This window comes from Rhinatrema bivittatum, chromosome 6, assembly GCF_901001135.1.
Source record: "Rhinatrema bivittatum chromosome 6, aRhiBiv1.1, whole genome shotgun sequence".
Taxonomy (NCBI): domain Eukaryota; kingdom Metazoa; phylum Chordata; class Amphibia; order Gymnophiona; family Rhinatrematidae; genus Rhinatrema; species Rhinatrema bivittatum.
Window position 1 is genome coordinate 205,172,362 of NC_042620.1, and position 27,771 is coordinate 205,200,132.

Genomic DNA, 27,771 nt, shown 5'->3' on the forward strand with positions numbered 1-27,771 from the left:
ACTATTGGTTATGTGATGGAATAGTTAAGAACATAAGAACATGCCATACTGGGTCAGACCAAGGGTCCATCAAGCCCAGCATCCTGTTACCAACAGTGGCCAATCCAGGCCATAAGAACCTGGCAAGTACCCAAAAACTAAGTCTATTCCATGTTACCGTTGCTAGTAATAGTGGTGGTTATTATCTAAGTCAACTTAATTAATAGCAGGTAATGGACTTCTCCTTCAAGAACTTATCCAATCCTTTTTTAAACACAGCTATACTAACTGCACTAACCACATCCTCTGGCAACAAATTCCAGAGAATTGTGCGTTGAGTGAAAAAACTCTCAGATTAGTTTTAAATGTGCCACATGCTAACTTCATGGAGTGCCCCCTAGTCTTTCTATTATCCGAAAGAGTAAAAAACGATTCACATCTACCCGTTCTAGACCTCTCATGATTTTAAACATCTCTATCATATCCCCCCTCAGCCGTCTCTTCTCCAAGCTGAAAAGTCCTAACCTCTTTAGTCTTTCCTCATAGGGGGAGCTGTTCATGATTTTAAACACCTCTATCATATCCCCCCTTTTTCCTCAAACTCCCCATATCATATGATTTTTGTGTATTGGTTGCGTTTAATTACTTTACCAGAGTTATTCCACTATTGAAACCTACTCATAACCGCTCCCGTAGGAGTGTTCCCTCAGCTGTACCTGAAGAACAAGCAATTCAACTTTCGTTGGATTATATTAACTCTACTTATCTCTTAACCAAAACTAGATTAGATGCACTTAGTTACACTTCATGGTTACCCTTCGCTCAACCCGCTGAATGAGGAATGGCTATTAGGCGATTGCAATCAATATTACATGTAGTGACACACGAGCTAGGAATTGCATTAAGAGCTTTGCAGCAAACTGTTGATGAACTTACCATTGTTTCTACGTATAATCAACATGGTTTAGATTATATAAAATCGCAGCACAAGGTGGCTTATGCACCGTTTTATTTATTTGTTTATTTGAAGTATTTTCTATACCGTCGTTAAGCGGATGCCATCGCAACGGTTCACAATAGGGCACAAAAACTGTGTGTTAAATCCAGTATCTGGAATTCTAAACTCTTAAACAGGTGCCATTAATTTACTGTAACATAGTTTCATAAAAAATATAATTTGGTGAGTGTTATAAGTCATGTCCAGTTTCCTCTTACTCGGTTATGAGATATCGCACTACTTTATTTTGGTTCTTTGTTGTTTAAAAAGAAAGAATAGTTTAGGATAAAGTAATGAGAGGCACACACTTAAAGAAACAAGGTGTGCGAGTGTGAGCTAGGCTGACTGCAACCAAAATTTCCCTGTTTTCTGCTCTTAGTTCTCTTTGTGATATGCTTGCTTAAATAGCCATGTTTTTAAACTTTTTTTTGAAGGTTTTGATGTTACTTTGTAGTCTGATTTCTAATGGCATATTGTTCCCTATTGTGGGTCCTGCTAGAGATAGGGCCCTATCCCTTACCTGGGTTAGTCTGGCCATCTTTACTGAGGGAATAGTTAGCAGTGCTTTGTTTGCTGATCTCAGATTTCTGTGGGGGGTATGTACACGTAGGGCTGTGTTCAGCCACTTCGCTTTTTCGTTGTGTATTAATTTATGTATGGTGCATAAAGTCTTGAATTGTATTCTTTGTTCAATGGGTAACCAGTGTAGTTCTATTAAGGTTTCGGTGACATGGTCTCTTTTGCTTTTTCCAGTTAAAATTCTTGCCACTGTGTTTTAAAGTATCTGTAGTGGTCTTATTGTGGTGTATGGTAGGCCCAGTAGTAGGACGTTACAGTAGTCAGGTACTGGCAAAGATTAAGGCTTGTAATACTGAGCGGAAGTTGGTGGGTGTCAGTAGTGGTTTTAGTCTTCTCAGAATCATAAGTTTGGCATATCCTTCTCTTACTTTCAGAGATACATGTTGTTTCATACTTAATTCTGAATCGATTATCACTCCCAGGTTTCGTACTTTCTCTGCTAGTTGTATTTTAGTGTAATTGGGTCCTGAATTGTTATGTTTTTTCGTTCTAGATGTAAGAATTCGGTTTTCTCTATGTTGATCACTAGTTCCATTTGGTTTAGAAGTTGTTTTATTATATCTAGGTACATGTTGGCTAAGTTTAATGTTTTTTCAATTGTGTCGTCGATTGGGAGTATTAACTGAATGTCCTCTGCGTAGATATAGTGTGAGATTCCGAGGCCTGCCAGTAGGTGACAAAGGCAGCATATATGTTGAACAGTGTGGCAGATAGGGCAGATCCCTGTGGAACTACTTTTAGAAGGTTTATTTTCTCTGACATGTACTTGGAAGTATCTTTTATTTAGGTAAGATTTGAACCACTTGATTGTTATTTTTCTTAGTCCTATTTCTTCTAATCTATTTATCAATATATTATGGTTTACTGTGTCGAATGCTGCTGAAAGGTCAAGCATTACTAAGATGTATTGTTTACCATTGTCAAATCCTCTCATGATGTTGTCGGTTAGTGCAAGTAGTAGTGTTTCCGTGCTGAAATTTTTGCGGAAGCCATGTTGTGAGGGGTACAATATGTTATTGTTCTCTAAGTGTTCTGCTAGTTGTTTTTGTATGGTTTTTTCTATTAATTTTGCAATTAGGGGCAGGTTTGATACTGGTCTATAATTGCTCAGGATTAGGTGGTCACTGTTTTTTTTCTTTAGAATTGGTTTTATTATTGCTCCTTTTAGTGAGTCTGGCATGTTTCCTTCTTTTAGTGATAAGTTAATAATCTTTGTTAGAATAGGAGAGACTATGTTGGCTACTTTTTTTAAGTCTACAGTTGGAATTGTGTACTGTGCATGCGGGGCACAGGTAAATCATTTTGATATTGTACACAATCCTATGCAAAAGATACAAGATTTAGCCAGACTTCAAGTTAGTAATTTTGAAGGAGGGTTGTCAGTGCCTTGGTGGATCACTTTCTCTTCCTGGTTCTCTAGTTTGGGCAGTCACCTGCGAGGCCTGGTAGGCTTTGCCATTGGATTCCTTGCCCTATGCCTACTGTTATGTTTCTGTCTCCCATGCATTTGCTCATGCCTGCAACAACTTCGACCAAAGATGCCTTCCACTCCTAAGATTATGGTTTCTCAGAACAACAACATTGTGTCTATTCTATATGCTGAGCCACGTGCTCCTGAAACAGAATCCCTTATGTAAAACGATGGTAGAAACAGTATGCTTGGCAATGACGGGTAAGATTTGGATACCCTATCACTAGGATGGGTTATACTGGACGACCTAAGACAGCCAGATACGGGGAATAGCTTGGATTACATAATTAAATAAAAGAACAACTCAGCACAAGTGAAAAAAAGCATTTCTGTTAAAGTGAGTAATAACCTTAAGCAGGAAACTGAAACAGTTGGTACAGAAAAGTTGCCCACATCTCAAGGCCTGAACCACTGAACAGAGGAGAAGAGAGTGTACCAGATAAGGCACCTGGCAAACTTCAGCCCTAGCTTTAGAAAGCTTCAGTAGCTTTCCATTCCAAATAAGGAAAGTCCCGGAAAAGAGAAAAAATTAATAAAACTTTGCCAGCAATGCCTGTATATAACAAAGCAATATACCATGTAGAAACTGAGCAGACTCTGAAGCACGTTATAATTAGACTGTTTCAACTGCTCCCAAGAAACTGACTGTATTTTCTTGCATTCTTATCTGCCGCGGCGTCTTCTTGTCAGTTGAGATATTTCTTTGGTTACCGGCTATATAACCTGAGAGGTATGGTCCTCGGGATGTAAACACAGGAGATAAGATCCCTGGATGAATGTATACCTGAGAGTTAAGGTCCCCAGTTGAACACTACTTACCTGATAATTTCCTTTTCTTTAATGAAGACAGGTTAATCCACACCAGTGGGTTATGCACCTCTACCAGCAGATGGATATGGAGCAAAGCTGACATCTATTGCATCCATCGCTGCTCGACGCCCTCACTCTGCCCTCTTTACCTCTGTGGCGACTCCCTCCGGGAGTGATGGACGGTGAGCTGCTACGGGGTCTTCTTGCCGTCTCCCTCCGGCGTCCCCGGACCAGCACGACACTGCGGATCCGCCATGTTGCCTGATGACGTAGGGCGCGCGCTCCGATTGATGTACCAGCAAGGGCGCAAACCTCAGGGGCTTCCAATATAAAAGGTCTCAGTATTCGCTAACGAATTGAGTTAGCAAGGGGATTGCTTCAGCTTTTCTCCCAAGCTACTCTGCCTCCTCGGACTTACTAGGGGTACCCACTCCTCGGGGGCCTCGCTCTCTTTTCTTTATTTCAGATAGGAACCGGTACTCGCTCCTCGAGGGCCCATGTTCCTGAACACTCTGAAGATTCTCTACTGCTTGGAAGCTATCGCAGATACAGATATTTGTGAGTTACCATCCCTCTCTCAGAGCTTTCCCTGGAACCAGGTACTCTCTCCTCGAGGACCTAACCCTTTCCAGCTACTGAGCTTCCTTAAAACCTTATGTAAGTTTTGTCATCCAGTTCTGGCTATGAACACAGCATACCCTGTCTACTCACTATCTGTAGTTTCTCTACAGCTCAGCAACCCTGGGATCGCTGTTCCAGTACCTGAGGGACTTCAGCCCTGCCGGGCATATCAGCTCACTACTGCCACCTCTAGTGGTTCTACTAACCTGTATAATAAAAGAATTATCTGTGTCTCTCTATACCCAAGCCTAGCCGGTGGTCCCTCTCAGGATATCCTCCTGGGGGGCGCAGTCATCTGCCATCAGCCCAAGGATCCACCTATCTACATTCCTCTACAGCTGAGTGCCCCCTCCAAAACACTCTGCTGGTAACAGATTGCTACTCCTTCCCCATCAGGAGTCTTCAGCAACAGATTCATAACAGATTACTCCGCATTCTATACCTTTTCAGATTGTTAACTACTCCCTCTACAGGAGCTGAGCATAACAGATTGCAAACTCCTCCTTCCACAGGAGCAGTTCATAACAGATTGCTAACTCTTTCCTCTACAGGAGCCGATGCACAACAACATCAGGGTATATATATATATACCCAAGCACTGACATCAGCCCGCCAGTATTTTCTGCAAAAGCCAACTGTGGACAACTAAACAATACATGAACATAACTATTAACAGACGATCATTCAAGCACGCAGTTAACAGGAAAACACTGAGCTCAGACAAGAAGTGTAATATCACTAATCTAGGGACTAGATCTGACACTTAGCAGTAATACCCAGAAACGCAGCCACACAGGATGGCAATAGCAACACCATCCAGCAGCCAAGGAAGGGAAGGTAGATTAATCTGACTTCATTAAAGAAAAATAAATTATCAGGTAATTAGTAATTTCTCCTCTCTTAGCAACCAGTCAGGTTAATCCACAGCAGTGGGATGTAGCAAAGCTACTCCTGAACAGGGCGTGAGGAAGTCCACAGTACGATCAACACCACATGCGCGAAGGCTGCTTCCTCCCAGACGGTGATGCCTGGAAAAGGTGTGTAAGGATGACCACGTCACGCCACCACAATTCTCAAATGGGAGACAACAATGTAATCTCCGCCCATGACACTGCCTGAGCCCTAGTGTAATAAGCCCTAACCTAACTAGGCAATGGCTGCTCAGCATCCACATACGCGACCATGATAACCTCCTTAATCCAGCAGTTTATAGTATCCCTGGTTTATAGTATCCCTGGTTCACCCTGTTTACTCCCACTGTGGAGTATAAACAGAAAGACAGACCGGCTGACAGGTTTACAAACTCATGATATGTTGCTTGACATCCAATTCCATAACCGGTGATATTCATCCACATCTCTCTCCCTATCCAGTATCAGCAGGGAAATTGATTGATTCCAGTGAAAATCAGAGACCAAAGTTCCACAAAAAAGACAGAACAATTCGCAGCTAAACCGCCCCCAGAGTCACTTGCAGAAACTGTTCCTGGCAAGACAAGGCTTGTAGTTCAGAAACTCTACGCAAAGAACTAATTTCCACCAGAATCATCTTTAAGGTAAGTAACCTCAAGGTAAGGATATATAGTGGTCGAAAGGTGGGATCTGCCAGAAAATCTAGAACTAGATTAAGACTTCAGAAGGGTACCTGCAACCGCAAGGGAGAATGAAGATGCTTCACACCATTTAAGATCAGGCCGCTTCTGGATGGGCCAACAAGGATTCACCATTCACCTCATCTCGGAAACAGACAACAGCCACCACCTGTACCTTCAATGAATTATGGGCCAGACCCTTAATCAACCCATCCAGCAAAAAAAAAAAAAAAAAAAAAAAATTTTGAGCGGGATCTTAACTGAACGAGGATGAACCCCTCGTTCCTCACACCAAGCCTCAAATACTTGCCAAACCCAAACATAGGCTAAGGAAGTGGTGAACTTTCGCCTTCAAATGAGGTGGAAATCACCACAGAGGAGTAACCACACATCAGAAACAGAACCCACTCAAGGGCCATACTGTAAGACAAAACTGAGTCAGATATTCATGAAGAACAGGTTCCTGCTGTAGCAGATCATCATGGCAAAAGGATCGTGTAAACAATTGTAATCCAGCTATAAAACAGGCGATAAGAGTAGAGGATTTTACATTAGAGTTTATCCCATCTCCACCCCCCTCAGATAATCATGTAGGGAGTCGAAGGGATATGAGCAGAGGAAGAGGGGCTAGTAATGCTTGATGTAATGGCTGTTCTCATTACTGCGACCGCCTAGGTCACTGGAAATTTGAAAGCAGAAGACAGGCTGCTTTCTACTCTACATTTACCAGTCAAAATGCGTCTTAACTTCTTTTGAAGTATTTTACATTCCTTCTCATGTTTAACTGCAAGCATATTTCTTCCTTTAAAGGAACGTCATGGATATAACAAGTCTTTTTAATGATATAAGTCCTTATTCATAAAGAGTCAAAAATATCTTTCTTAATTAATTCGTTGACCTTAACAGTGTTTAATAAGTTAGAGAAATAAATGTATTTTACTGTCGCTTATCTTTGGAGATTAGCTTTTATTCACTAGTATGGATAAGCAACAAATTCCATTTCTTTCAGAAAACACTATCAGAATTAAATCTAAGAAGGATATATTTTATCCAATCATTAAAAGAAATGTTGGATTTGATTTGAAACCACTTTTAAAACAGATTAGAAGTGTTTCTGCATACCCTTTGAGTAGAAAAACAGTAACATTATTTTCATAAAGAATTCTTAAATACATAAAGAAGTTAAGTTGTTTACTTTTCTTTTTTTTTTATCAAATTTGAAGGTATCCAATATTTTGAAGATCTTGATATGTACCACATCAGGGTTACAGGAACATTTGTATACATAGTTTTGAGATCTAACTTCTTTCAAAATTGTTTTTATTATAAAGTCTGTGCTTCTTGATTAGGTAAATTTCTTTTAAAAGCAGTGTGAAGGAGATAAGTGAATATATAATTTATCATTCTGAATATATTCATGTGCCTGAAGCAATCTCCCTCAAGTATAGCTATCTTTAAATAGAAGTTAAATTGTTTACTTTTCCTTTTTTTTTTTTTTTATCAAATGCATGATTTCACAGTTTGCTCTAGTAAGATTTAGAAAAGTTAATGAAAAAGAGTTCAGCCCCATTTTAATAATAAAACAAGCAAGTTTGCTTACCATAAATGGTGTTTTCTGTAGATAGCAGTCCATCCATGCTGTCCTGGATAATGTCATCCGGTCATCACAGGATGGAGCGCTCTCTCTCTCTAAGCTCGCAAAGCTTTGAATAGTATGCCTGTGCAGCTCTTCCCACGCATTGCTCTGCAGTTTTTTCAGTTGATGATTAAGCTTCCTGTTGCGGAGCAGTAGATTGCTGTCCAGGGAGGAGGGCAGGTTTGCATGGCTATATAATCCTGCTGTCTTCGGAAAACACTGTTTACATTAAGCAAACATGCTTTTCTCCCATCATAAGCAGGCTTATTTAGCCATACTGTCCTGGTAGTGCCAAGCTGAGGGTTGCATATGACAAAAATTCCTAATTATTCATGAAAGGCAACCCAAGCTTCCTATGGACAGCCCTTAAGGTTTTTGTACGTGATGCAACATTGCTGATCCCAGCACACTGTCTTCCGCTGACTATTGGTCGAGACAGTAATAGGATGTGAATTTATGTATGGATGACCACATCGCTGCTTTACAGATGTCCTGAATTGGAACATTATATAGGTATGCTAACAAAGTTGCTGTTGCTCTGACTTGATGCTCTTTAACAGCATGAGTGAATGTGACGCATAACAGAACTGAATACACTGAGTTATCCAATTCGATAATGTTCTCATTTTTGCTTTTCCCGGATTGTTTGGGTTAAAGGAGACAAAAGGTTGAGACGTACTTTTAAGTGGTTGAGGTTTTTTTTTAATGTAACAGAACAATGCCCTCATAGTCTAATGCGTGCAGTGCTTTTTCCCTTTTATTCCCATGAGGCTTAGGGAAAGATGGGCAGAGATTTGGTCCAATTTAGATGGAAAGCAGATACCACCTTCTGCAAGGACGGATATGTACGCAATAAGTCCTTGTCATGGTGGAATTGCAAGTATGGAGAACAGTTCACTAGGACCTGTAGCTCACTCACTCTCCATGCTGATGTTACTGCAACCAAGAAGAGTATTTTCCATGTTAGATGTTTCAAGGATGTCAATTCCAGAGGTTTGAAGGGAGGGCCCATCAAACTGTCCAAGACAAAATTTATGTCCCATGGAACAGGAGGTTTTTGCAGTGGTGGGTGAATATGTATTAGTCCCTTCATAAAGCATGAGATTAGGGGATGAGACAATATGGAGGGGTTGTCCCCAGTTATATGATATGCTGCTTTTATACTTAGATGTACTCATATGGATGTTATTGCTAATCCAGAGATAGAAAGCAAGTGCAAGTAGTCTAGCAAGCTTTCAGGTGAGCAAGTGAAGGGGTCAATTCCTTGAGCTTTGCACCAGTTTGAATATCTTGTCCATTTGAAGGCATAATTTTCTCTCAGGGACGGCTTTCTATACACTATCAGAATCTCATTAATGTGAGATGGGAGGTGGAAACATTCTAGCACCACCCATTCAATCTCTATGCTGTGAGTTGGAAGGATGAATGAGCGCCCTGTATTCCTGTGTTAGGAGCTGCGCACTGTCCCTCAGCAACATTGGTGGATGACTCGAGATAGGCATACCATGGCTGTCTTGGCCACACCAGAACTATAAGTATCATGTTTGCTTTGTCTGAAATGCATTTCTGTACGGTCCGAGATATTAATGGAATCGGTGGATTTGCATAAAGGAGGCCAGTCGTCCAAGAAATCAGGAAAGCGTCCTAAAATATTCTCCATTTGCTGGGAAGGATTGAGCAAAATGTGCTTCGTTTTGAATTGCTTTCTGTTGTAAACAATATATACATGGAAGACCCCAGCGATTGAAGAGATTGTCTGCTATACTCTGGTTTAGAGACTTCCTACGAAGATGAAAGATCTTACTTAATCCACGTTTGCCAGTCCTGGTAAGTTGGATGCTTACAGGGTGATCCAGTTTCTTTTCGCCCATTCCCAAATCTATAATGCCTGTTCTGAATCAGGTACACCTCTGTGCTTTTTCACATTCAGGCAGCTAACTTTCTCTCCAATCAGTCCTCAAGACAAAGATTCTTTAAGTTTGAAATCATTTATTGTACAGGTAAATTGTACTTACAGTTGTTGAATCTCAAATGTAAGCTCCTAGGCAGAGATCTTTGTCAAATGGAGGGAAGGTAACAGAGGAATTTGAGGCTGATTTAGTCTTCTAATGAAGGCAGTAAAAGAGAAGGTAAAAACCCGATCATTTGACAGTGTTTCACAGAGTGCAGCTGGCTCAGAGGTAAACATAGGCAAGACTCTCGTTGAAAGCTGCTAAAGGAAATGCTCCACAAGGTGGGGGCAGGGGGCAAGGTCCAATGGCAGCGAGCCTAAGAAACAATTAACACAGGGAAAACATGAAGGGCAGTCCCTTGAGCCTATAGGGTACCTAGAAAGACTCAAGTTAGACTGAGAAGCATTCAAGCCTTTCCAATAGTGAGAAAAGAGGAGGCGGGGGGGCTCTTAAAGATAAAGGCTCAATCTTTTTATCCTAGGTTACACACAGTGCTAAGACTGCATTAAACACAGTTAAACTACAATATATATATATATATATATATATATATAGATACAACATGTACCCACTACTGGGGACAGAACAGTGCCTCTTTGCATAGAGTCCTGGAAGCTAACCCTCCTTTAATATAGAAGATTGTTACTTGATTGTCTGTGTGAATCATCACATACTTTCCCTGAAGCACTGATGAAAACGTATGCATCGCATTCTTTATCGCTCTTAGTTCCAACAGATTTATCTGACACTGGCCTTCTGTTGGGATCCATAGGCCCTGTGTTTTCAAATTAAGTAGATGAGCTTTGTTGAGGGTCAGCCACCAAGATATGTCCCTTTTCATATAGAGGCTGTAACACAAATCCTCTGACATGGGCTACCTGCGCTGATTCCAATATGACTTTAAGCACCACTGTAACCTTCTCATTCGAGGACGGGTATGAGGGACCACATGTATTGCCACTGCTGTATGTCCCAAAAGTACTAGAACCTGGCATACTGTTTTGTTTTGATTGTCATTAGGCATAGCCCATGTAGAGTCTGGGCACTGTCGTCGGGCAGGAAGGTTCTACATAGGGATTTATGAATCCATGCTCCTATGAACTGAAGAATCTAAGAAGGGGTGAGGTAGGACTTTCATAGTTTATGATAAATCCTAGGTTCTCTAGGCAACAAATTGTCTTCAGCAAGTGATCTTTTAGGGTTCGCGGATTTGGAGAAACAAAGAGCCAATTGTCGAGATATGGGAAAATCAGGATTCCCTGGTTTTCGTGAGCCCCTACCACTGCAAGACATTTTGTGAAGGCTCTCAGGGCCTACCATATCTTGTACGGTAGTGCTGACTGCCCACTTAAAAAGAGAGATAGTGCCAAAAGGAACTGTGGATGGTCCAGAGAACATATCCAATTGTTGAGGTGCAGAAACGGAAGGATAGATTTCAAGGAAGTCATTCTGAATTTCTATCTTTTGATATATTTGTTGAGAGAACGCAGGTCCAAAATTGGATGAAGACCCCCAGATTTCTTGAGAATGAGGACGTATTGGGAGTAGTATCCCTTATTGATCTGATTTCTCTGATGCTTTGGCCTGCATCGAGCAGTCAGACGGTTTTCCTTTCGTCATCTCCAACTTGGCCTGCATCTGTGTCAATTGATTCGATGTCTTAACTTGCTTCACCACTCCAACACCTTATCTTGCCTCGAATGCTCCGCCATTTTTTTGTGCATCAGTCATTCCTTTGGGTCCCTGGTACTTGTGTCTTGATGTTTTGGACAGTGGTAGCATGCTGGGAGCTTTCCCCACCTAGCTACTTTTGATTTCCATCAATTTCATGGATCTAGATTGCTTTACCAGTCTTGGCTTCTGTTGGGATTTCGGCCCTGGGGACAAGGGGGCAGATCGGCCTTCAGCTGATGGAGATGGAGTGTAGCAGCTCAAAAATTCTTGCCGGAGCCTCAAAATTTTGGCAGCCCTTTGGTGCTGAGCACGCGGGGGGGGGGGGGGGGGGGATGCGCCCACAGTTCCTGCAAGCTGGCTGATTATGTTTGGGACTGAGGCACAGATAACAATAGTTATGCCCGGTCATTATGATTTTGTCGAACTGGCAGAACCTGAAAACAGGCGCTTTGGACATTGTAGCACTTAAGTGCTTTTTGTTCAAGAATTTTCTGAAAAGAAGTTTTCTGAAGAAACAAATGGAGAGAGATAATAGATCGCACTGCCATGAGGAGAGCAGAAAAATGAAACTGAAGAAACCGCAGAGCAACGAGCAAAAAAGAGCTACGCAGGTGTACTATTCAAAACTCTGCAGACACAGCTCCGTCCCATGACGACCAGATGATGTTACCCAGGACAGCATGGCTAAATAAGCCTGCTTATCCACAGAAAAATATTTGAACATAAAACACATTAGTTAAAATAGTGTTGCTCAGCAATGAAAGAATCTGAGGAATCTCCTTTACTTACTTTAAGATGGCACCATATTTTCTTACTATTGGACTTTCATGTACATTAACTCTCATGTCTTTGCTTAAAAGATAAGGGACAATAGGCTTTGAATCTGGAATAAATGTGAATTCCATACACTAATCTCTAAGTTTCTTTAAAGCAGAGATCAAAAGAAAAAAATGATCTGAATACACTGAATTTTTAAACTAGAAAGGTTCTGAAATTAAGTTACAGCTGGTTAAAAAAAAAGTATCTAGCCCTGCTCTGATCTGTGCCTGAACACAGGAAGGAAAATTAAAATATATATTTATTTATTTATCTAGCTAGCTATGGGGGTCATTTTCCAAGGAGTTACCGCAGGAGATAATTCCGCAAATCGCGCTAACAGCCGTTAACGCGATTTGCGAATGCAAATTTTTAATTTGGTATTCAGGGGGCAGAGCATATGTAAAGTTATCGTGTGCAGCGAAACAGCCGCAGTGTTAGCGTGGCCAATAGGTACAACCCTTTCATTCGCGATACATTGTGCGCTAGAGGCCGGTAAAGGTTTATCGCGGTTCACGTCAGCCTATTTCAGTATCCTGCTGGGGGAGGGAGGTGGGGATTAGGTATGAGTGTAGGGGGTTGGGGGCCACTTTCACATTCAACATGAGACGTACGAACAGAACAGTGGGCTCTTGTGAAGATTTGATGGCCTTCGGAGTGAGGAAACTCACTCCCAGATGAGATTTGGGCAATGTTCTCTCAAACTAGCTTGATGGACACTCTACCTGGGCAACAACAAGCTAGTTTGAGAGAACATTGCCCAAATCTCATCTGGGAGTGAGTTTCCTCACTCCGAAGGCCATCAAATCTTCACAAGAGACCACGGTTCTGTTCGTACGTCTCATGTTGAATGTGAAAGTGGCCCCCAACCCCCTACACTCATACCTAATCCCCACTTCGAGTTACTAGGTGAGCCTCTCATAGGGATACAAATAGCTGTCTAGGGAAGAGACATTATAGCAAGTCTCTCTCTCTCCCCGAAATAGGCTGTCTGGACACTTTCGTGTACTGCGATGATGCTTTGGGTGTTTTATCACACAGGGGGGAAACTTCGTGTGCTGTGATGTTTTCGTGATTTGCGGAAAATGTATTCGCGAATCGCGAAAACATCGCGTCATGCGAAGTTTCCCCACTGCACGAAAAAAGCCTCATTTGCATGGGAAACGCCCCTTAATGCGTTACCAATGCGATATTGGTAAATGAGGCCCTATATGCCCTAAAAAACTAGTGATTAAGCCCCAGTATAGTTTATCACATAGTCTTTTATTTAAACATTTCTTGAATATAATTCCAAAACAGATCTGAAATTAAATAAGAATAAAACAAAGCATTCACTCTTCATTCATATAACTTTTCAATCATATCCATATTAATCAAGTTGTCTTAGAGAATAGCCACTACTATTATTGGCATCAGTAGCATGGGATCTACTTAGTGTTTGGGTACTAGCCAGGAACTTGTAGTCTGGATTTGCAACTGTTGGAAACAGGATACTGGGCTTGATGGACGCTTGGTCTGATCCAGTATGGCAATTTCTTATGTTCTTCATACCATAAAACTACATCCATTTATATGAACAATGCAAATAATGGACATTATCATTATTGATACATTAGATAAAATGATTTTTGTTTACACTGTTTAACATCTTATTTTTCAAAAGGAGTACAAAACCCAATAATATAATGCAGTGTCTTTTCCAAGTGGCTCTGCCCATATCCACAGAGCCTTATTTCATGAAAGGAGAGTCAAAAGACCAATAGTAGAGTACAATGTCATTTTCCAAAAAACTCTGTGAAATATCACTTCTCTTAGCTCCACCAATAATAAAGAATATTAACCACCACATTTACTCAGCTTTATAAAAAACTGAATCTCTTCAAAGCACCCCAACAAAAGGCTCTTGTTTCACCTGCTGCTAGGGCTTCTTCAGGGTAAATGGTAAATAATGTGTTTTAATGTACTTGCGGTATCAAACATTCTCTTCTCAAACAATGACACTGTGTTGATTATCTTATGATCTATCTATTGCTTCTAAACAATCATATTGCCATTCTCAATTTGTCATCATTAAACCTTGTTTAAACTGGCTTGTAATGTGCTTATTTCAAGCATTATCTATAAATCTTGCTCTGCTCTTTCAAAGTTTCAGTGGACAATGCCAAAATGATAACAGCTGTCTTGTAGTGTACTCATGTCAAGCATGCAACAAATTTTTCCTCTACAAGATAAATTAAAATGTTTTACATCAGCCTTACCAAAATTAATATAAATGTATGCTTAAGAAAAATCTTTTCACAAATACTTTTACCCCTATTCTGCCCTAGAGAACATACCAGTTCTTTCAAACTGTCAGTAAGCAATGCTGCTCTGAATGCTTGTCTGCAGTTACCATAAACCTCAAATGTCATTTTATCTCTCGCTGACGCTGCTCCTTTCAACCACACCAACTTTATTAAAAAAAAAAAAAAAAGCCTCCCATTTAATAGCTCTATTTAGACCACTGGCATGAACTGTCTACCACCTAAAAGAGGAAAAACTTTTCAAAAATACCTATTTGCATAAGCATAATACAGTATAACACGGGCCCGTGACAGCTGCCCGGAGCCCATAGCTAGTCCAGCATTCGTTCATCCAGCTCCCTCCATATGCTGTGGAAGCTAGCCATTGGATCCCCCGGGTCTCCTCTTCCCAGTCACCGCGTCAAGAAGGTCGTGATGACACAGCTGGCATATGGTAGGGGAAGGAGAGGACCGGTGGTTTCTGAAGACATCAGCTGGCTTTTCAAATCATCATGCCCTCGCAGCTTTCCTTTTCTGGCCTGAGCACCATTCAGAGTGTCATTGGTGGTCTGAGAGGTCAGGAGCTGCACAGAAGTAGCTTTTAAGCAGCTTGTCCTCTCTCATAGTGTGGTTTGCTTTTGGCTGCTCAGAGACTTTTTCCTCTCTCCTTAAAATACAGAGAGAACAAATTTGCTGCTGTTAGTTCCACAAGCACGTCTGAAGCAATTTGAAGCAAACAAGACTGTCTAACTGGATGTGAGGCACATTTAGTTGAAATCTGGGGCCTCATGGCAGCAAAGAAAGTGTCAAGAAGTGTGGCAAGAGGCAGCTGAACAGGAGATACTTCCTAAGTTCAAGAGGCTACATGGAGCAAAAGATGTCTTGCTGGAATAAAATTTTGGTCCTGGTCAAGTACAAGTATGGCTTCCAACTCCCAGCCACACACAACAGAATCGCTAGTGATCAAGATAGAGCTGCACAGTCAACGGCACAGGGCAAACCAAAACGTGGATGTAAGGGGAAACAACCTTCACAGCCGACCACAAAAACTTCAAATCTGTATACAGCAAGTGAAGCAGGAAGACATGCCTCACAGCAGCACCCAAGAGGTGGTAGAGGCACGTCACACCGGCGAGTGAACCACCTACAGCACAGATGTATGATGGCACAGCATACATCTGTGCCATCATACATGGACAGCATAATGCTATGGATGGAACTGTGGCAGCGGCAGCCACCTATTACACATCAACATCCAATGGCTTATAGGGACACTGTGTGATCCCACCAGTCCATCCAACATGCACCTTTTACTACTGCACGGACTGCAATGGCTGACAACCATGCACCCTCCTTACTTTAGAGCCTACCACTATGTGCCCCACACATGCAGGCCATAGAATGGACTCGTCCAATGGCTCCAGGGAAACAACATATGGCGCAGAGCAGTTGCCCCAGATGATCGTGAACCCTGCGCCAGGCAGCAGTGGATCACCTATGGTCAATCAGCTAACAGAAGGCAGGACGACTCACCCCTGGGCAGCAGAGAGTGGTAGCCAGGAACCCAGAGCGGAGCTGCTGCCTCAAGCAGAGAGTGCACCTGTTTTACAGGATAGATCAAGCACCAGCAAATCAGGATGCCAGAACCACGCATGGCAAGTGTGGAGGGAACATGGGAGGGAGGGGCCAAGCCTCAAGGGACACTTCAGGCATGTAAACAGAGAATAAGAAAAAGGAAGATAAGGAACAATCAGGGTCTATCTAGCTCACATAGTTCCTCCGATAATTCAGATTCGGATGGCATCAGTGACGTGGCAAGAGGATCCCTTAGCTTAAGCGCCCTATTGCAACTTTGGGAAAGTGTCCCAAAATCATGTGAAAAAAAGATTAAAAAGTGCACATACATAGACCTAGAATACTGGAAGGAAGAAGCAAGGACAAGGGCGATCGGCTACCGGAAGTCGACAAAACTGTCCCTAGGAACATCATCAATTGGACAAGAACCTTTATGAGGATGATGAGCTCCATAGGCCAAGACGACACACCCCCCCCCCAATAATACAGCTCCATGTTGAGTTATGCCAACACCATTTTAGAAGCTAATAAAAAGAGCATGATGGTTGGGCTTGGCTTAACTACAATGAGCGCTTTCGGGATAAAATGGAAGAAAATCAATTCATGTCCTGGGGCATGTCATCTACCTCAAACAGATGACAAACAAGACCAGCGTTGCCAGAACGTAGGGCCAAACTTCACAAAAGTACAATGCTACACAGATATCCACTGCTTCAGCCATGGCTCAACACAATACCTGTTGCAATACAAGTCTTTGTGTAGTTTTCAGGAATGCAAGTTTCGGGAAGTCTGTTATATCTGTTTTGGTTTGCATCTGGTGTACAAGTATGAAAGGAAGGCCAAATCAGGGTGTACTACAAAAACAAAATGGGGCAGATTTTACAAAAGTCGCCGGATTTTAAAAGATAAGCGCGTAGCCGCACGTATCTTTTAAAATCCGGGGTCGGCACGCGCAAGGCTGCACAAAATTGGCAGCCTGCGCGTGCCGAGCTGCGCAGCCTGCCTCGGAGGGAACTTTTTTTTTTGTCCCCCTCCACCTTTCCCTCCCTTATCTAACCCACCCCCCAGCCCTAACTAAATTCTCCTCCCCTACCTTATTTCGTTGAGTTACACCTGCCATTTGCGAGTGTCGCAGGCTCCCTGCCCCAGCACAGGCTGCTGTGCCGGAGCACTCGGCCCCACCCCCAGACCGCCATCACGCCTCCGGCCCCACCCCCGGACCACCGCCACGCCCCCCCAAGCAAAGCCCCGGGACTTATGCACGTCCCGGCGGCCTATGCAAAATAGGCGCACCAGCGCGCAAGTGCCCTGCGCGCGTAAATCCAGCAGGATTTACGCACGCAGGGCTTTTAAAATCTACCCCAATGAGTCTACCCTTTTCAGCAAGACCTTGTTCACCATTAACTTGAGCGTGATGTTGGAATACTTGAAAAATTACCCCAGGCACACTAAAGCAGCAAAAGATCATCAATGGTTTCCTGATGGGATTTATTATAAACACTCCTGGGAGATATCAATAGCCTCAGCATGCGCAATGCACCTTTGGCAGTGTAATTCAAGACATAGTACAACAGAAAATTGATAAGGAGCTGGAGTTGGGCAGGATGGTAGGTCTATACCCACAACTGCCTTTTGAGAAAATGTTATCACCACTTGCTGTTATTCCAAAGAAGAAGCCAGGAAAATTCAGGCTCATCCAGAATCTGTCTTACCCGAAGGGTACTTCCATGAATGACAATTTACCCGCTGAAGAATGCACAGTTCAATATGCTTTGTTCGATAGTGCCATAGCCCTGCTGAGAGAATGTGGTCAGAGTGCCTTGATGGCTAAGACAGATATTGAATCCGCATTCCAGCAGCAGCCCATCCATCCAGAAAGCTTCCCATTGCTGGACTCCAAGTTTAAGGGACAATACTACTTCGATAAATGTATGCAGATGGACTGTTCCATATGTTCCTGCTTCAAGATATTCAGCTCTTTCCTCTACTGGGTTGCCACACATGAACGGATACCAACAACATTATTTATTATCTTGATGATTTCGTATTTGTGGGGTACCATATTGTTACAAGCATTTCACGATCTAGTGGAGGAGTTCAGCATATAGTTAGCACAAGAGAAAAGGGAGGGACCTGCCACTGTGATTGGCTTCTTGGGGATTGAGCTTGACTCCAACAAGATGGTGTCAAGACTGCCTGAGGACAAGTTGATTAAACTGAGGTCAATGCTCCAGCTGGTGATAAAGACCAGGAAGTCCATGTTGACTAACATGCAGTCCTTGATAGGTACCCTGAACTTTGCATACAAGGCGGTATCTATGGGAAGAGTGTTTCTACGGAGGCTGGCAGAAGCAACTATAGGTTTGACTAGACCCTATCACTTCATCAGGGTAATGAGGTCCATCAAGGACAATTTGGCCATTTGGGAATCATTCAATGAAGAGTTTAATGACATTTTGATATCCAGCAGGGATGTGGATATACTGTACACTCTGATGCCTCAGAGGGATGGGGGATTTGGCCTGTATTGTCACGGCTTTTAGTCCACTGCGCCATGGCCAGCAATATGGGTCAAAGTGGGCTTATGACGCATTCCTGGAGCTACAGTTGTGATCATAAGTTTACATACCCCTGGCAGAATTTGTAAGATGTGTAGCAATTTAAGAAAACATGAGTGATCAGACAAAACATTTTTAATGTTTCAAATTAAAACTATTATGCATCACAGAACAGCACAATCTTTAAACAAACCATCGGGATAAAGGAAATAATAAAATGGTCCTGTTCAAAAGTTTGCATACCCTTGAATGTTTGGACTACAATATACACTCAGGTTGACATACACAAATTGAGATGGCAATAAAGGGTAGGTAGTCACACATGTGCCTTTTTTATTTATTTATTTATTTGTTTTTGTATACCAGTGTTCATGAGAACGTCACATTGGTTTACACTTACTAGCAAATACTCATTTAAAAACATTTGCATTTGAAAAGTTAAAGGAAAAGATATAAATACATAATTTCATAATAAAATAAATAAAAATAAAATATTAAAATTGTTAAAATATTTAAAATTTAAAAAAGTTTCAAGATTTAAAAGGTTAAATAAGATTATTATTATTAAATATTAAATGGGTATAAAATCAAAAAATTATTGGAAGGCCTGTTGGAATAGCCAAGTTTTTACACCTTGTAATTAGAGTCTATGTATAAATAGTTAATGAGTTTCTTAGCTTTTGAGAAACCCTTGTGCATTTCATCCAGGGCTCCACTGACTTTGGTGGTTACTGAAGCAAGGGGAAAGCAAAAGAACTGCCAAAAGATCTGTGAGCAAAAGTCATACAACTTTATAAATCAGGAAAAGGATATAAAAAGATGTATAACGATTTAAAAATGCCAATCAGTACTGTTCAAACGCTTATCAAGAAGTGGAAGAGTATGGATTCTGTTAATACAAGTCACATTCAGACACAACTGCCAGGAAAATCTGTCAGGATGCAAAGAAACCCACAAGCAAGTTCTACTGAAACAAAGAGGTGTGGTTGTTTCAGCATGCTTGAACAAAAATGGGCTGCATGGTAGAGTTGCCAGACAAAGGCCATTGCTGCACATCACAAAACAGTTGGCTTACAATACACTAAACAGCACCTAGAGAGGCTTCAAAACTTCTTGAACAAAATAATTTGGAGTGATGAGTCCAAAATTGAACTTTATGGTCACAACCATAAACACTATGCTTGGAGAGGAGTCAAGAAGGCCTATGAAGACAAGCACATCATCCCTACTATGAAGCATAGAAATGGATCTCTGCTGTTTAGTGGGGGGGGGGGGGGGGGAGCTACAGCTCCACAGGGAATTTAATCAAAATTGAAAGCAGGATAAATGCAGCATCTTATCTGAAAATACAGGAAGAGAATTTGCATTCAGCCATCAAGCTGCACATGGGGTGCACTTGGACTTTCCAAAATGACAATGATCCAAAACAAGGCCAAGTTGACCCTTCAGTGGCTGCAGCAGAAGAAAGTGAAGGTTCTGAAGTGATCATTATAGTCTGCTGACCTCAACATTATTGAGCCACTTTGAGGAGAACCCAAACATGCAGTTCATGCTAGACAACCAAAGAATTTACAGGATTTTCTCCAAGAGGAATGGGCAGCTTTACCACACGAGAAAATAAAGGGCCGCATTCTCAACTATCACAAAAGACTGCAACTTTAAGAACTAAGGGTATGCAAACTTTTGAACAGGACCATTTTATTATTTCCTTTATTGATATGGTTTGTATAATGATTGGGTCATTCTTTGATGCATAATAGTTTAATTTGAAACATTAAAAACAACAGATGCGTTTTGTCTGATCACTCATGTTTTCTTAAAATGCTACACATCTTAAAAACTGTGCCAGGGATGTAAATTTATGAGCACAACTAATACATTGGGAGTTTAAATATGCTAACCAGAAAATGTGCATAAACTGCTTAACATGCACAAACACATTTATGCACAGAAAACATAACAAGCACACAAAAACATGTTTTCTGTGCATAAATCCAGAGTATTTTCAATTTTGTGCACACAGTTTTTTAGAAAAACTTTTATATGCAAAAGAAAACATACAATGCAAGCAAATCATATTTTATGTACAAAAAAATAATTGTGTGCACAAACCATGTTTTCTGTGCATAAATTCCAAGTACAGGACCACATACCACCAACTCGAGGTTCAATTCCATTGAGTAAAACTGGCCCCAGAAACTTTACTCCACCTCTCAATAAGCATTAAATTTTGAACATTAACACCACAAGTTAAGTCCATATCTCTCTGCATTAGGCGAGTAATAGCTAATGCCTCAACTATATCAAATTTCCATGCAAAGGAGCTTACCAATACACATAGTTTTACACACTTTTTTGGTGAGGAAAAACTCCTTGTGCTTTAGAAATAAAGTATGTGCAATAATGAATGAAATAGTAGGCTCTCCCGAGTGCGCATTTACACCAGGCCCATAGTTCACTGCGCTTGATTTCGGTTCTGAGAAATAACATGCAAACATTTGCAATAAAAAACCAATTTTGCATGAGTTTCCAGTAGCGCACAATAATATGTTTATTACTTACAAACGTTATAGTCGTTCACTAAATAAGCTCATCAGTACGCAGGGTCAGAGCAAGAGTAGGTACATTTCTTCAGTCTGTTTCCAAGAAAACTATACAAGGAAACAGAAAAATCACCATCTCAAAAAATATATATATTAAAGGGGGCAAACAATTCCACTACAGAAAGTTTAAGGGTTATACAAAAATTCCCTGCGATCTCCACGGAAATTACAAAGGGGGTAAAAAAAAAAAAAATCTTCCTGCCGTTTCTAATCTTTTCCCGGTAATCAGCGCAAAAAGTGACAAAGAACCTTTTTGTCTACAACATAAATACCAAAGAAGTGCCCGGAATATACCCGCCACCAATCCGAATAACGATACTGCCCCATCCTTTTTTTCAGTAAAGACATCAATCTCGTGCTACTTAGGGACCCTGGGCCCCAGCATTTTTTTTTCTGATTTACCCACATTATCGACGGTCAAAAGAAACAAGGACGCGCGCCACATCTCTGCCTTACGTCAAATATTATCTGACACCAATTTTCAATCCTACTCCCGTTTTTGCCGCCGCTTTCTAAAGGTTGCATATCGCAGCGCATGCGCAACATTTTTTTAAGTTTAGAGCTCTATGACATAAACACACCGAAAGCATGGAAACGGAAAACGACTCTAATACTGGCCACGTGATCCAAGAGCGGCTCCAGAACGAGGCTTAAAAAAATCAATCTGCCCATTTGCGAGCAGAGACTCACGGTTTCCGACAAATTTGCCATGTTTATGTCGGCGATTGGTCAATCTTCACCGGGTTGATGGTGATGTTTAAACGTATGATTGGCTTGTCTGCCTGCGCAGGCTATGATGTTTAAGATAGTGATTGGATACTGTTCTTAACTTAGAGGATGTCTCAGGCTGTGATTGGCTGGTAAGGGCCAAAGCTGCGATATTATTAGTATTTCGGAGGGTCTTGTACGGAGGTTGTGTTAGCTGACAGACAACGCCGGACGTGGTTGTGAAAAGAGACGGAGCCCAAGAGCGTGGGAGAGCTAGAGCTGAGGATGGACATTCATTCGTTTAGTAGTCTCTGCCTGCTTCTTCTGTATCTAATTGGCGCAGCGCTGACAGGGTGAGATGGGCGGGAAGACATCGGAAGGAAGGGAAGACTGTCCCATTGACAGGGAAGGGGAAAGGCAAAAACCCGTCGGAGAAAAAGAGGAAGGGGGCGGCGGGGAGAGATCTACCTCAAGAAGAGGTGATAGTAAGATGGGAGGAGCGAGGGAGCTTGCCCCCCCCACCCACTAGTCACGTGTAATGCGGGGGGGAGAGAGAAATCCCTGCAACCCAGGTATGTTTAATGTAGGAAAGCGAAGGACTTCTTGCTCCAATACCCCCGCCTCTTCCAGGAAAGTGAGTGGTGGAGGGAGGGACATCTTGCCCCCCGCAACCCCTTCCGGGAATGTGAGGGACATTTGCCCGCCCCTGGCCCTCTCAAGGGAAGGGGGGGGGGGGAGGTACATTGTCTCCCCCGTCTCCTCCGGGGAAGTGGGTGGTGGGGGGACATTTTGCTCCAAGCCAAGGAATCTGACAGTTGGAGAAACTGCACCCTCTTCCTCCTTTCTCTAGTTCCCTCCTCCCACCCCCAGTCAGGGAAGATGGAGGAAGAGAGCCATAACCCCTTCTTTTCCGGGGGGGGGGGGGTGCATGTAGGAGCAGTGATTGACATGTCCACCACACACCCTTACAGGGAAGCATGATGTTGAGGTGGCTGTCTTGGAGGACAGGAGGAAGACAGGCAAGGAGAGAGGTTCTCCCTGGGGAGGGAGAAGTGGAGGTGGGAATGGGAGTCAGATTTTCTCCAAGAAAGGTGATGTGAAATGGGGGGGGGGAGGGGAACTGTGTGGAGAGGTTCCCGCTGGGAACATTTATGTGGAGTGAAGAAGAAAAGGAAAGGGAGAGAGGCTCCCCCACAAGAATGATAGAGAGGCTTCCCCCTCCCATTTGACCCAGAAGGGTGATGGGAAAGGGGGCATGGAACCATATGGGGGAGAAGGTTCCTATCTCTCTGCCCCTACTCTGGAGGGCACTATGTGGGGTGAGAAAGGTCTTGGGATCCTCCCCATCCCCCCCCAGAAATGTGAGGAGGGGAGAATTTCTGCCCCATTCCAGGAAGGGAGGGGGAGAGGGCATCTCCCAGTGAAAAGTGATGAGGGAGGGGGTTCCCTAGCTATTAAAGCATCCCTTGTAAAACTGATCACTGGGTAGGTGCATTTTGGCTTCTCTGTTTCATGCTTAGCCCTTGTCCTGGTATTCTCCTCTGGTCCTGAGAGGAGAGACATGATGAGCACAGGTGTAGAGCTCCTATTCTAGCTCCCAGGTAGAATTAGTAAGAATGGGCCAGAGCAGGGAAGTAGATATTGAGTGTGGGTAACATTTTGCTAACTAGCACTAGTGCAGGTTTTCATGGGTTTCCACATGCTGTGTTCCCATGAGGTAAGCCTGTGTCTATGGCTTGGCAAACTTAAGTACTGCTTCTGTCTATGAATCATTGATTTGATATTTGTTTATTTTATTTAAGGGTTTCTTATATACCGAGGCACGTTTGCAAAACATCACCTCGGTTCACAATGTAACATAACTTAGCAACAAGCTTTACAATAATAATAATAACTTAGAACAAGCTTTACAATAATAACATTAACAGGTAGCGGTTAATAGGGCAGGGGATGATAATACGAGATATATATACAAATGTACATGTTAGTTTATGCTAGTTTATTGTTACATGTTACATTGTTACATGTAAATGAATATCAGCCAAGGACCCAGATTCTAAACTCAATAATAGTGTAAGTACACAAAGTAGTCCTATATATAGCAGACCTCATACATAGTATACATATTTCATGCTAATTAGCATAAGTATACCGCAGTATAATCATTGGTCATATAGTGTCCAAAGTTTTTTTTATGAATTTTCTTCTGCATACGTGAACATTAAAGCCTATTGGCATATTGTGACTTTGCAAATTTTGCATAACATTTCAATCAAGCACTTAGCTTAGTAGTTCCGAGGAGTAAGCAGAGACATGGAGGTGAGGACGAGCACGGTGGCAGGCCTGACACGGACCGTGTTTCGGCTTAAAAGCCTTCTTCAAGGGCAAATAGTGTATGTAAATAAGTTAGCTGCATCTTAAGCAATGAAATTTTTCTCCTCATTGTTACATGTTACATGTTACATTGTTACATGTTAGTTTATGCTCGCTTCTAGACTGTGCTTCATTTTGAGACCCATATATTTAACAGTGTTTGGCATAGTAATAACTCTCCCAGCATCATGCAAAGTGAAAGCCAAATATCAAATAAATTGGGCCTCTACCACAGTTTTAAGTAGGATCTTGTGTTGCAAGATTTGCAAAATCATGATTTTAAGCATTGCCTTGTGGATCAAATGTTTCTGCTGGTAGGTCAGTAATGAGCTGTTTTCCACAATTTTATTTTTCTTGTCTTGAACTGCAACTATTTGATGTTCTTCTTGTAATTTAGGTAGGGCACTTCAATTAAGGCCTGTGGAAATACAGCAGACCAGGTGAACAAAGTGGTCCTTTCCTCTGAAAAACTTGTTTGTTTCTATGTAACTCTAGATTTCCTTCTTATCCCCTATTAGCTATTCTGTATGTGTTGTTATCTTCTTGTATTGGGCATAGAGCCACATAGTGCTGGAGGACAGGGGTCATTGTTTCAGTTTAATTGTTGGTACTAGCTGTCACTCAGTGAAATGTTCCCTGACTGCCAGGCCTTCCTCCAACCCACATAGGCTGTGCCTCCTTGTAGCATGTGCACCTGACAAACTCACATAGGCATGCACATCAGTAGGCATGTGTACACACAGTAGGCATCAACAGATAGCACTCATGATTATGAGATACTGTATATATAGATAGTGTCTATCTATCTTGTTTTATTTCAGGAGGGATTTCTATCAGATCCTGGGTGTATCCCGGAGTGCCTCAGTGAAGGAGATTAAAAAGGCCTATCGTAAACTGGCATTGCAGCTTCATCCAGATCGTAATCCAGATGACCCTGAAGCACAGGCCAAATTCCAGGATCTGGGTGCAGCTTATGAGGTCAGTCTGTGCTTAAACTGGCACTATTTCTGTGAGAGGAGTCTTTCATCCATTCCTCTCCCTTTTTGTATGTTGGTGGTGATTGTGGTCCCTTCATGTTCTCTCCTTCCCTCTGGTGTGTCTGTACAATTCACATCTCAGTGGTTGTGTTTGTCGGATGATTTTTTTTTTAGTTCAGTTTCACTGGAAAGATTTGAATTTATGCCTGTGACTAATGGTGGCAAACATTCAATTAAACTGTATAATGCTTTTGTCCTATCTTTGCCCAGGAATTTCATGTTTCTGGAGTGGCAAATGCATTTTAGTTTGGTATAATTACAAATATATTGTGTGCAAATCCCCTTTTTCCCTGTACGTACCCAGATCAGCCCAGACTGCTGGGCTATGCCTCCCTTCCAGCAGATGGAGACAGAGAAAAACTTGAGGTCATCCTGGTATTTATCTTCTTTCCCTGGTGGTGTATTTGAATGTAGGTATGTCTTTTTAGCTTTTTTCATGGTTGATTCGAACATAATTGATGCGTGAGGTAGCTGTACTGACCCATAGTGTAAGGATCTACGCATCCTATACTTCAGATCAGACTTCCGAGAAGTGGAGGGACCCGAGAATGGAGATCTCCACGATTTGTCCATTAATGTATCAAGGACCGCATAAGATAGGGGTGCAATTGATTCCAATGGGACATGGAAGATTTTAAGAATGCTATGATCCTCCAATCTTGGATCTAGTAATGTCTTGGTCTCTATTTTTAAAAGGGAGCCCACCTTTTCAATGAATTTCAAATATGATAGTTCCTCCGGAGGCGAGTCATCTCTCTCTCCCTACTGAGATTAAGGATATTCTAATATCTGCCAGGAAACCATCTACAAGAAAGAGGCAAGTGGCACAGGTACCTTCACGGTGACACCCAAGGTAAAGAGGAGGGAGAGAGAAGATGATGATGCCAGGGGGGTGGGGGAGAGGGGTAGAAGGAAAGGGAAGGTGGTGATGATGATAGAGATAAGGAGGTGGAGAGAGAAGGTGATGTTGATGCCAGAGAATAAGGGAGAGGTAACATGATGATGATGATGATACCAGAGGGGTGGGGGATAGGGAAGGGAAGAAGATGTTGATGCCCGGGGACAGGCATGATTATGATCCTGAGAGAAGAGGGAAGGGAAAATATGATGGTGCCAAGGGGTAGGAGGAGAGGGAATTGAAGGGGAAGTGGGTGGTGTGCCACAATACAGTGACTCCTGTGCCACGAAACAAAAGTTGGGAACCACTGATCCGTGTGATCGTGTTTTCTATTTGTATCTGACTGCGAACAACAAGGTTTTAGGTAGGCAAGTTATTGATCAGTAATTTTGGGGGTTTTTGCTTATGTCTCCTTTCAGAGTGAGAAGTATTATTCCTGTTAGCCAGAGTGATGATAATTCTGGTGGTCCCATTAATTTTTGCAATTTACCAGTTCCTGGTGGAGAGTTTATTAATTATTTGAGCCAAAAGTTGGACACTCCGTCAGGGCCAGGGCTCTTTCAATTTGGGGTTCTTTTTCACCTGGTTTCCAGCCCTTCTATTGATATTTGAGGCCATTCTGCTTCTGTGTTGTGATCATTGAGATCCTCATATACATTTCTCCAGAATCTTTCTGTTTTGGCTTTGTTTGGTAATGGTTTTAACTGAATCACCAACTCTCTGAGATAATGGTGGAGGTGGGTCTTCATCAAGTCCTAAACTCTGTCTCTGTTGTCCACTTCAGAAATCTGCTGAGGCAAAGCATCAATGGGCTATATATCTCTTCTGTGACCAGTATTTTTTTTTTCTGCTTGCACAGGTCTTATCAGACGAGGAGAAGAGGAAACAGTATGATGCCTATGGGGAAGAAGGCTTGAAGGATGGACACCACAGCTCCCATGGAGACATCTTCTCACAGTGAGTAACTGAGAACTTGGCACACAGAGATGGAAGACGTTTTCTCAGTAGTTAATATAGGGGGCTAAATAATCCTATCATGGAAAGTAACTCAAAGGATTCCTTCATCTTTTTTCCTTTGGCCACTAGTTTAGAGAATGATGCAGGATCTGAGTAACGGTAAATGTTGAAAATTCCTCTTTTGCTTGCATTTGAAGGTAAGAAATGTACATAACCTAGATGTGAAAGGTGGCTCGGGTGTTACCCTTTGTGTTGCACGTAGTTGATGTAGCCTCATAGGGGAACCTTTGAGGCCTATGCCGGCAGCTGGCGAATGCGCCCTGTAATAGGACAGACTGGAGCTTCACCTACACCAGCCGCCTCCCATGCAGGTTGAGCCCTTGGGTTCAGGCAGCCAAACAAGTCTTAGGCAGGTCCCTAGGGTGGTAGCTAGAGCAAGAGTCTAATGGCACGCCAGGGTAAGGGCACGCAGCAGACTGTGTTGGAGATAGGCCAAAATTGGGGCAGATGGCAGACAAGTGTGGTCTTGTCCAGGCAATTGTGGTCAGGTCCAGGCGGCAGGCAGTCATGGTCAAACCTAAGCAAGAGGTTAGATCTGGAAGCCAGGCGAAGGGTGGACAAGGGCACACGGAAAATTTATTTATTTATTTAAAA

At 42.3% G+C, this 27,771-nt stretch overlaps 2 protein-coding genes across 11 annotated transcripts in view; one reads left to right on the plus strand and one right to left on the minus strand.

The window, feature by feature from the left end:
• Window positions 1–21,830, minus strand: part of TBCCD1 (TBCC domain containing 1) — a 124,833-nt gene extending 103,003 nt beyond the window's left edge. For 2 of the 9 annotated variants that reach the window (XM_029606466.1, XM_029606467.1), the window contains exons 1-2: window positions 21,601–21,711; window positions 21,104–21,192 (exon numbers count right to left, since the gene is read on the minus strand). The gene's annotated coding sequence lies outside the window, so the exon portion shown is untranslated. The other 7 variants (XM_029606460.1, XM_029606458.1, XM_029606462.1 and 4 more) reach the window with 7 other exon arrangements.
• A 136-nt stretch (window positions 21,831–21,966) lies between these two features.
• DNAJB11 (DnaJ heat shock protein family (Hsp40) member B11) overlaps window positions 21,967–27,771 on the plus strand; it is a 73,838-nt gene continuing 68,033 nt past the window's right edge. Inside the window, exons 1-3 of one of the 2 annotated variants that reach the window (XM_029606469.1) lie at window positions 21,967–22,004; window positions 25,047–25,203; window positions 27,020–27,117. In XM_029606469.1, coding sequence (XP_029462329.1) covers window positions 21,982–22,004; window positions 25,047–25,203; window positions 27,020–27,117 — 278 coding nt within the window. In that variant the 5' untranslated portion in view covers window positions 21,967–21,981. The other variant, XM_029606468.1, reaches the window with a different exon arrangement.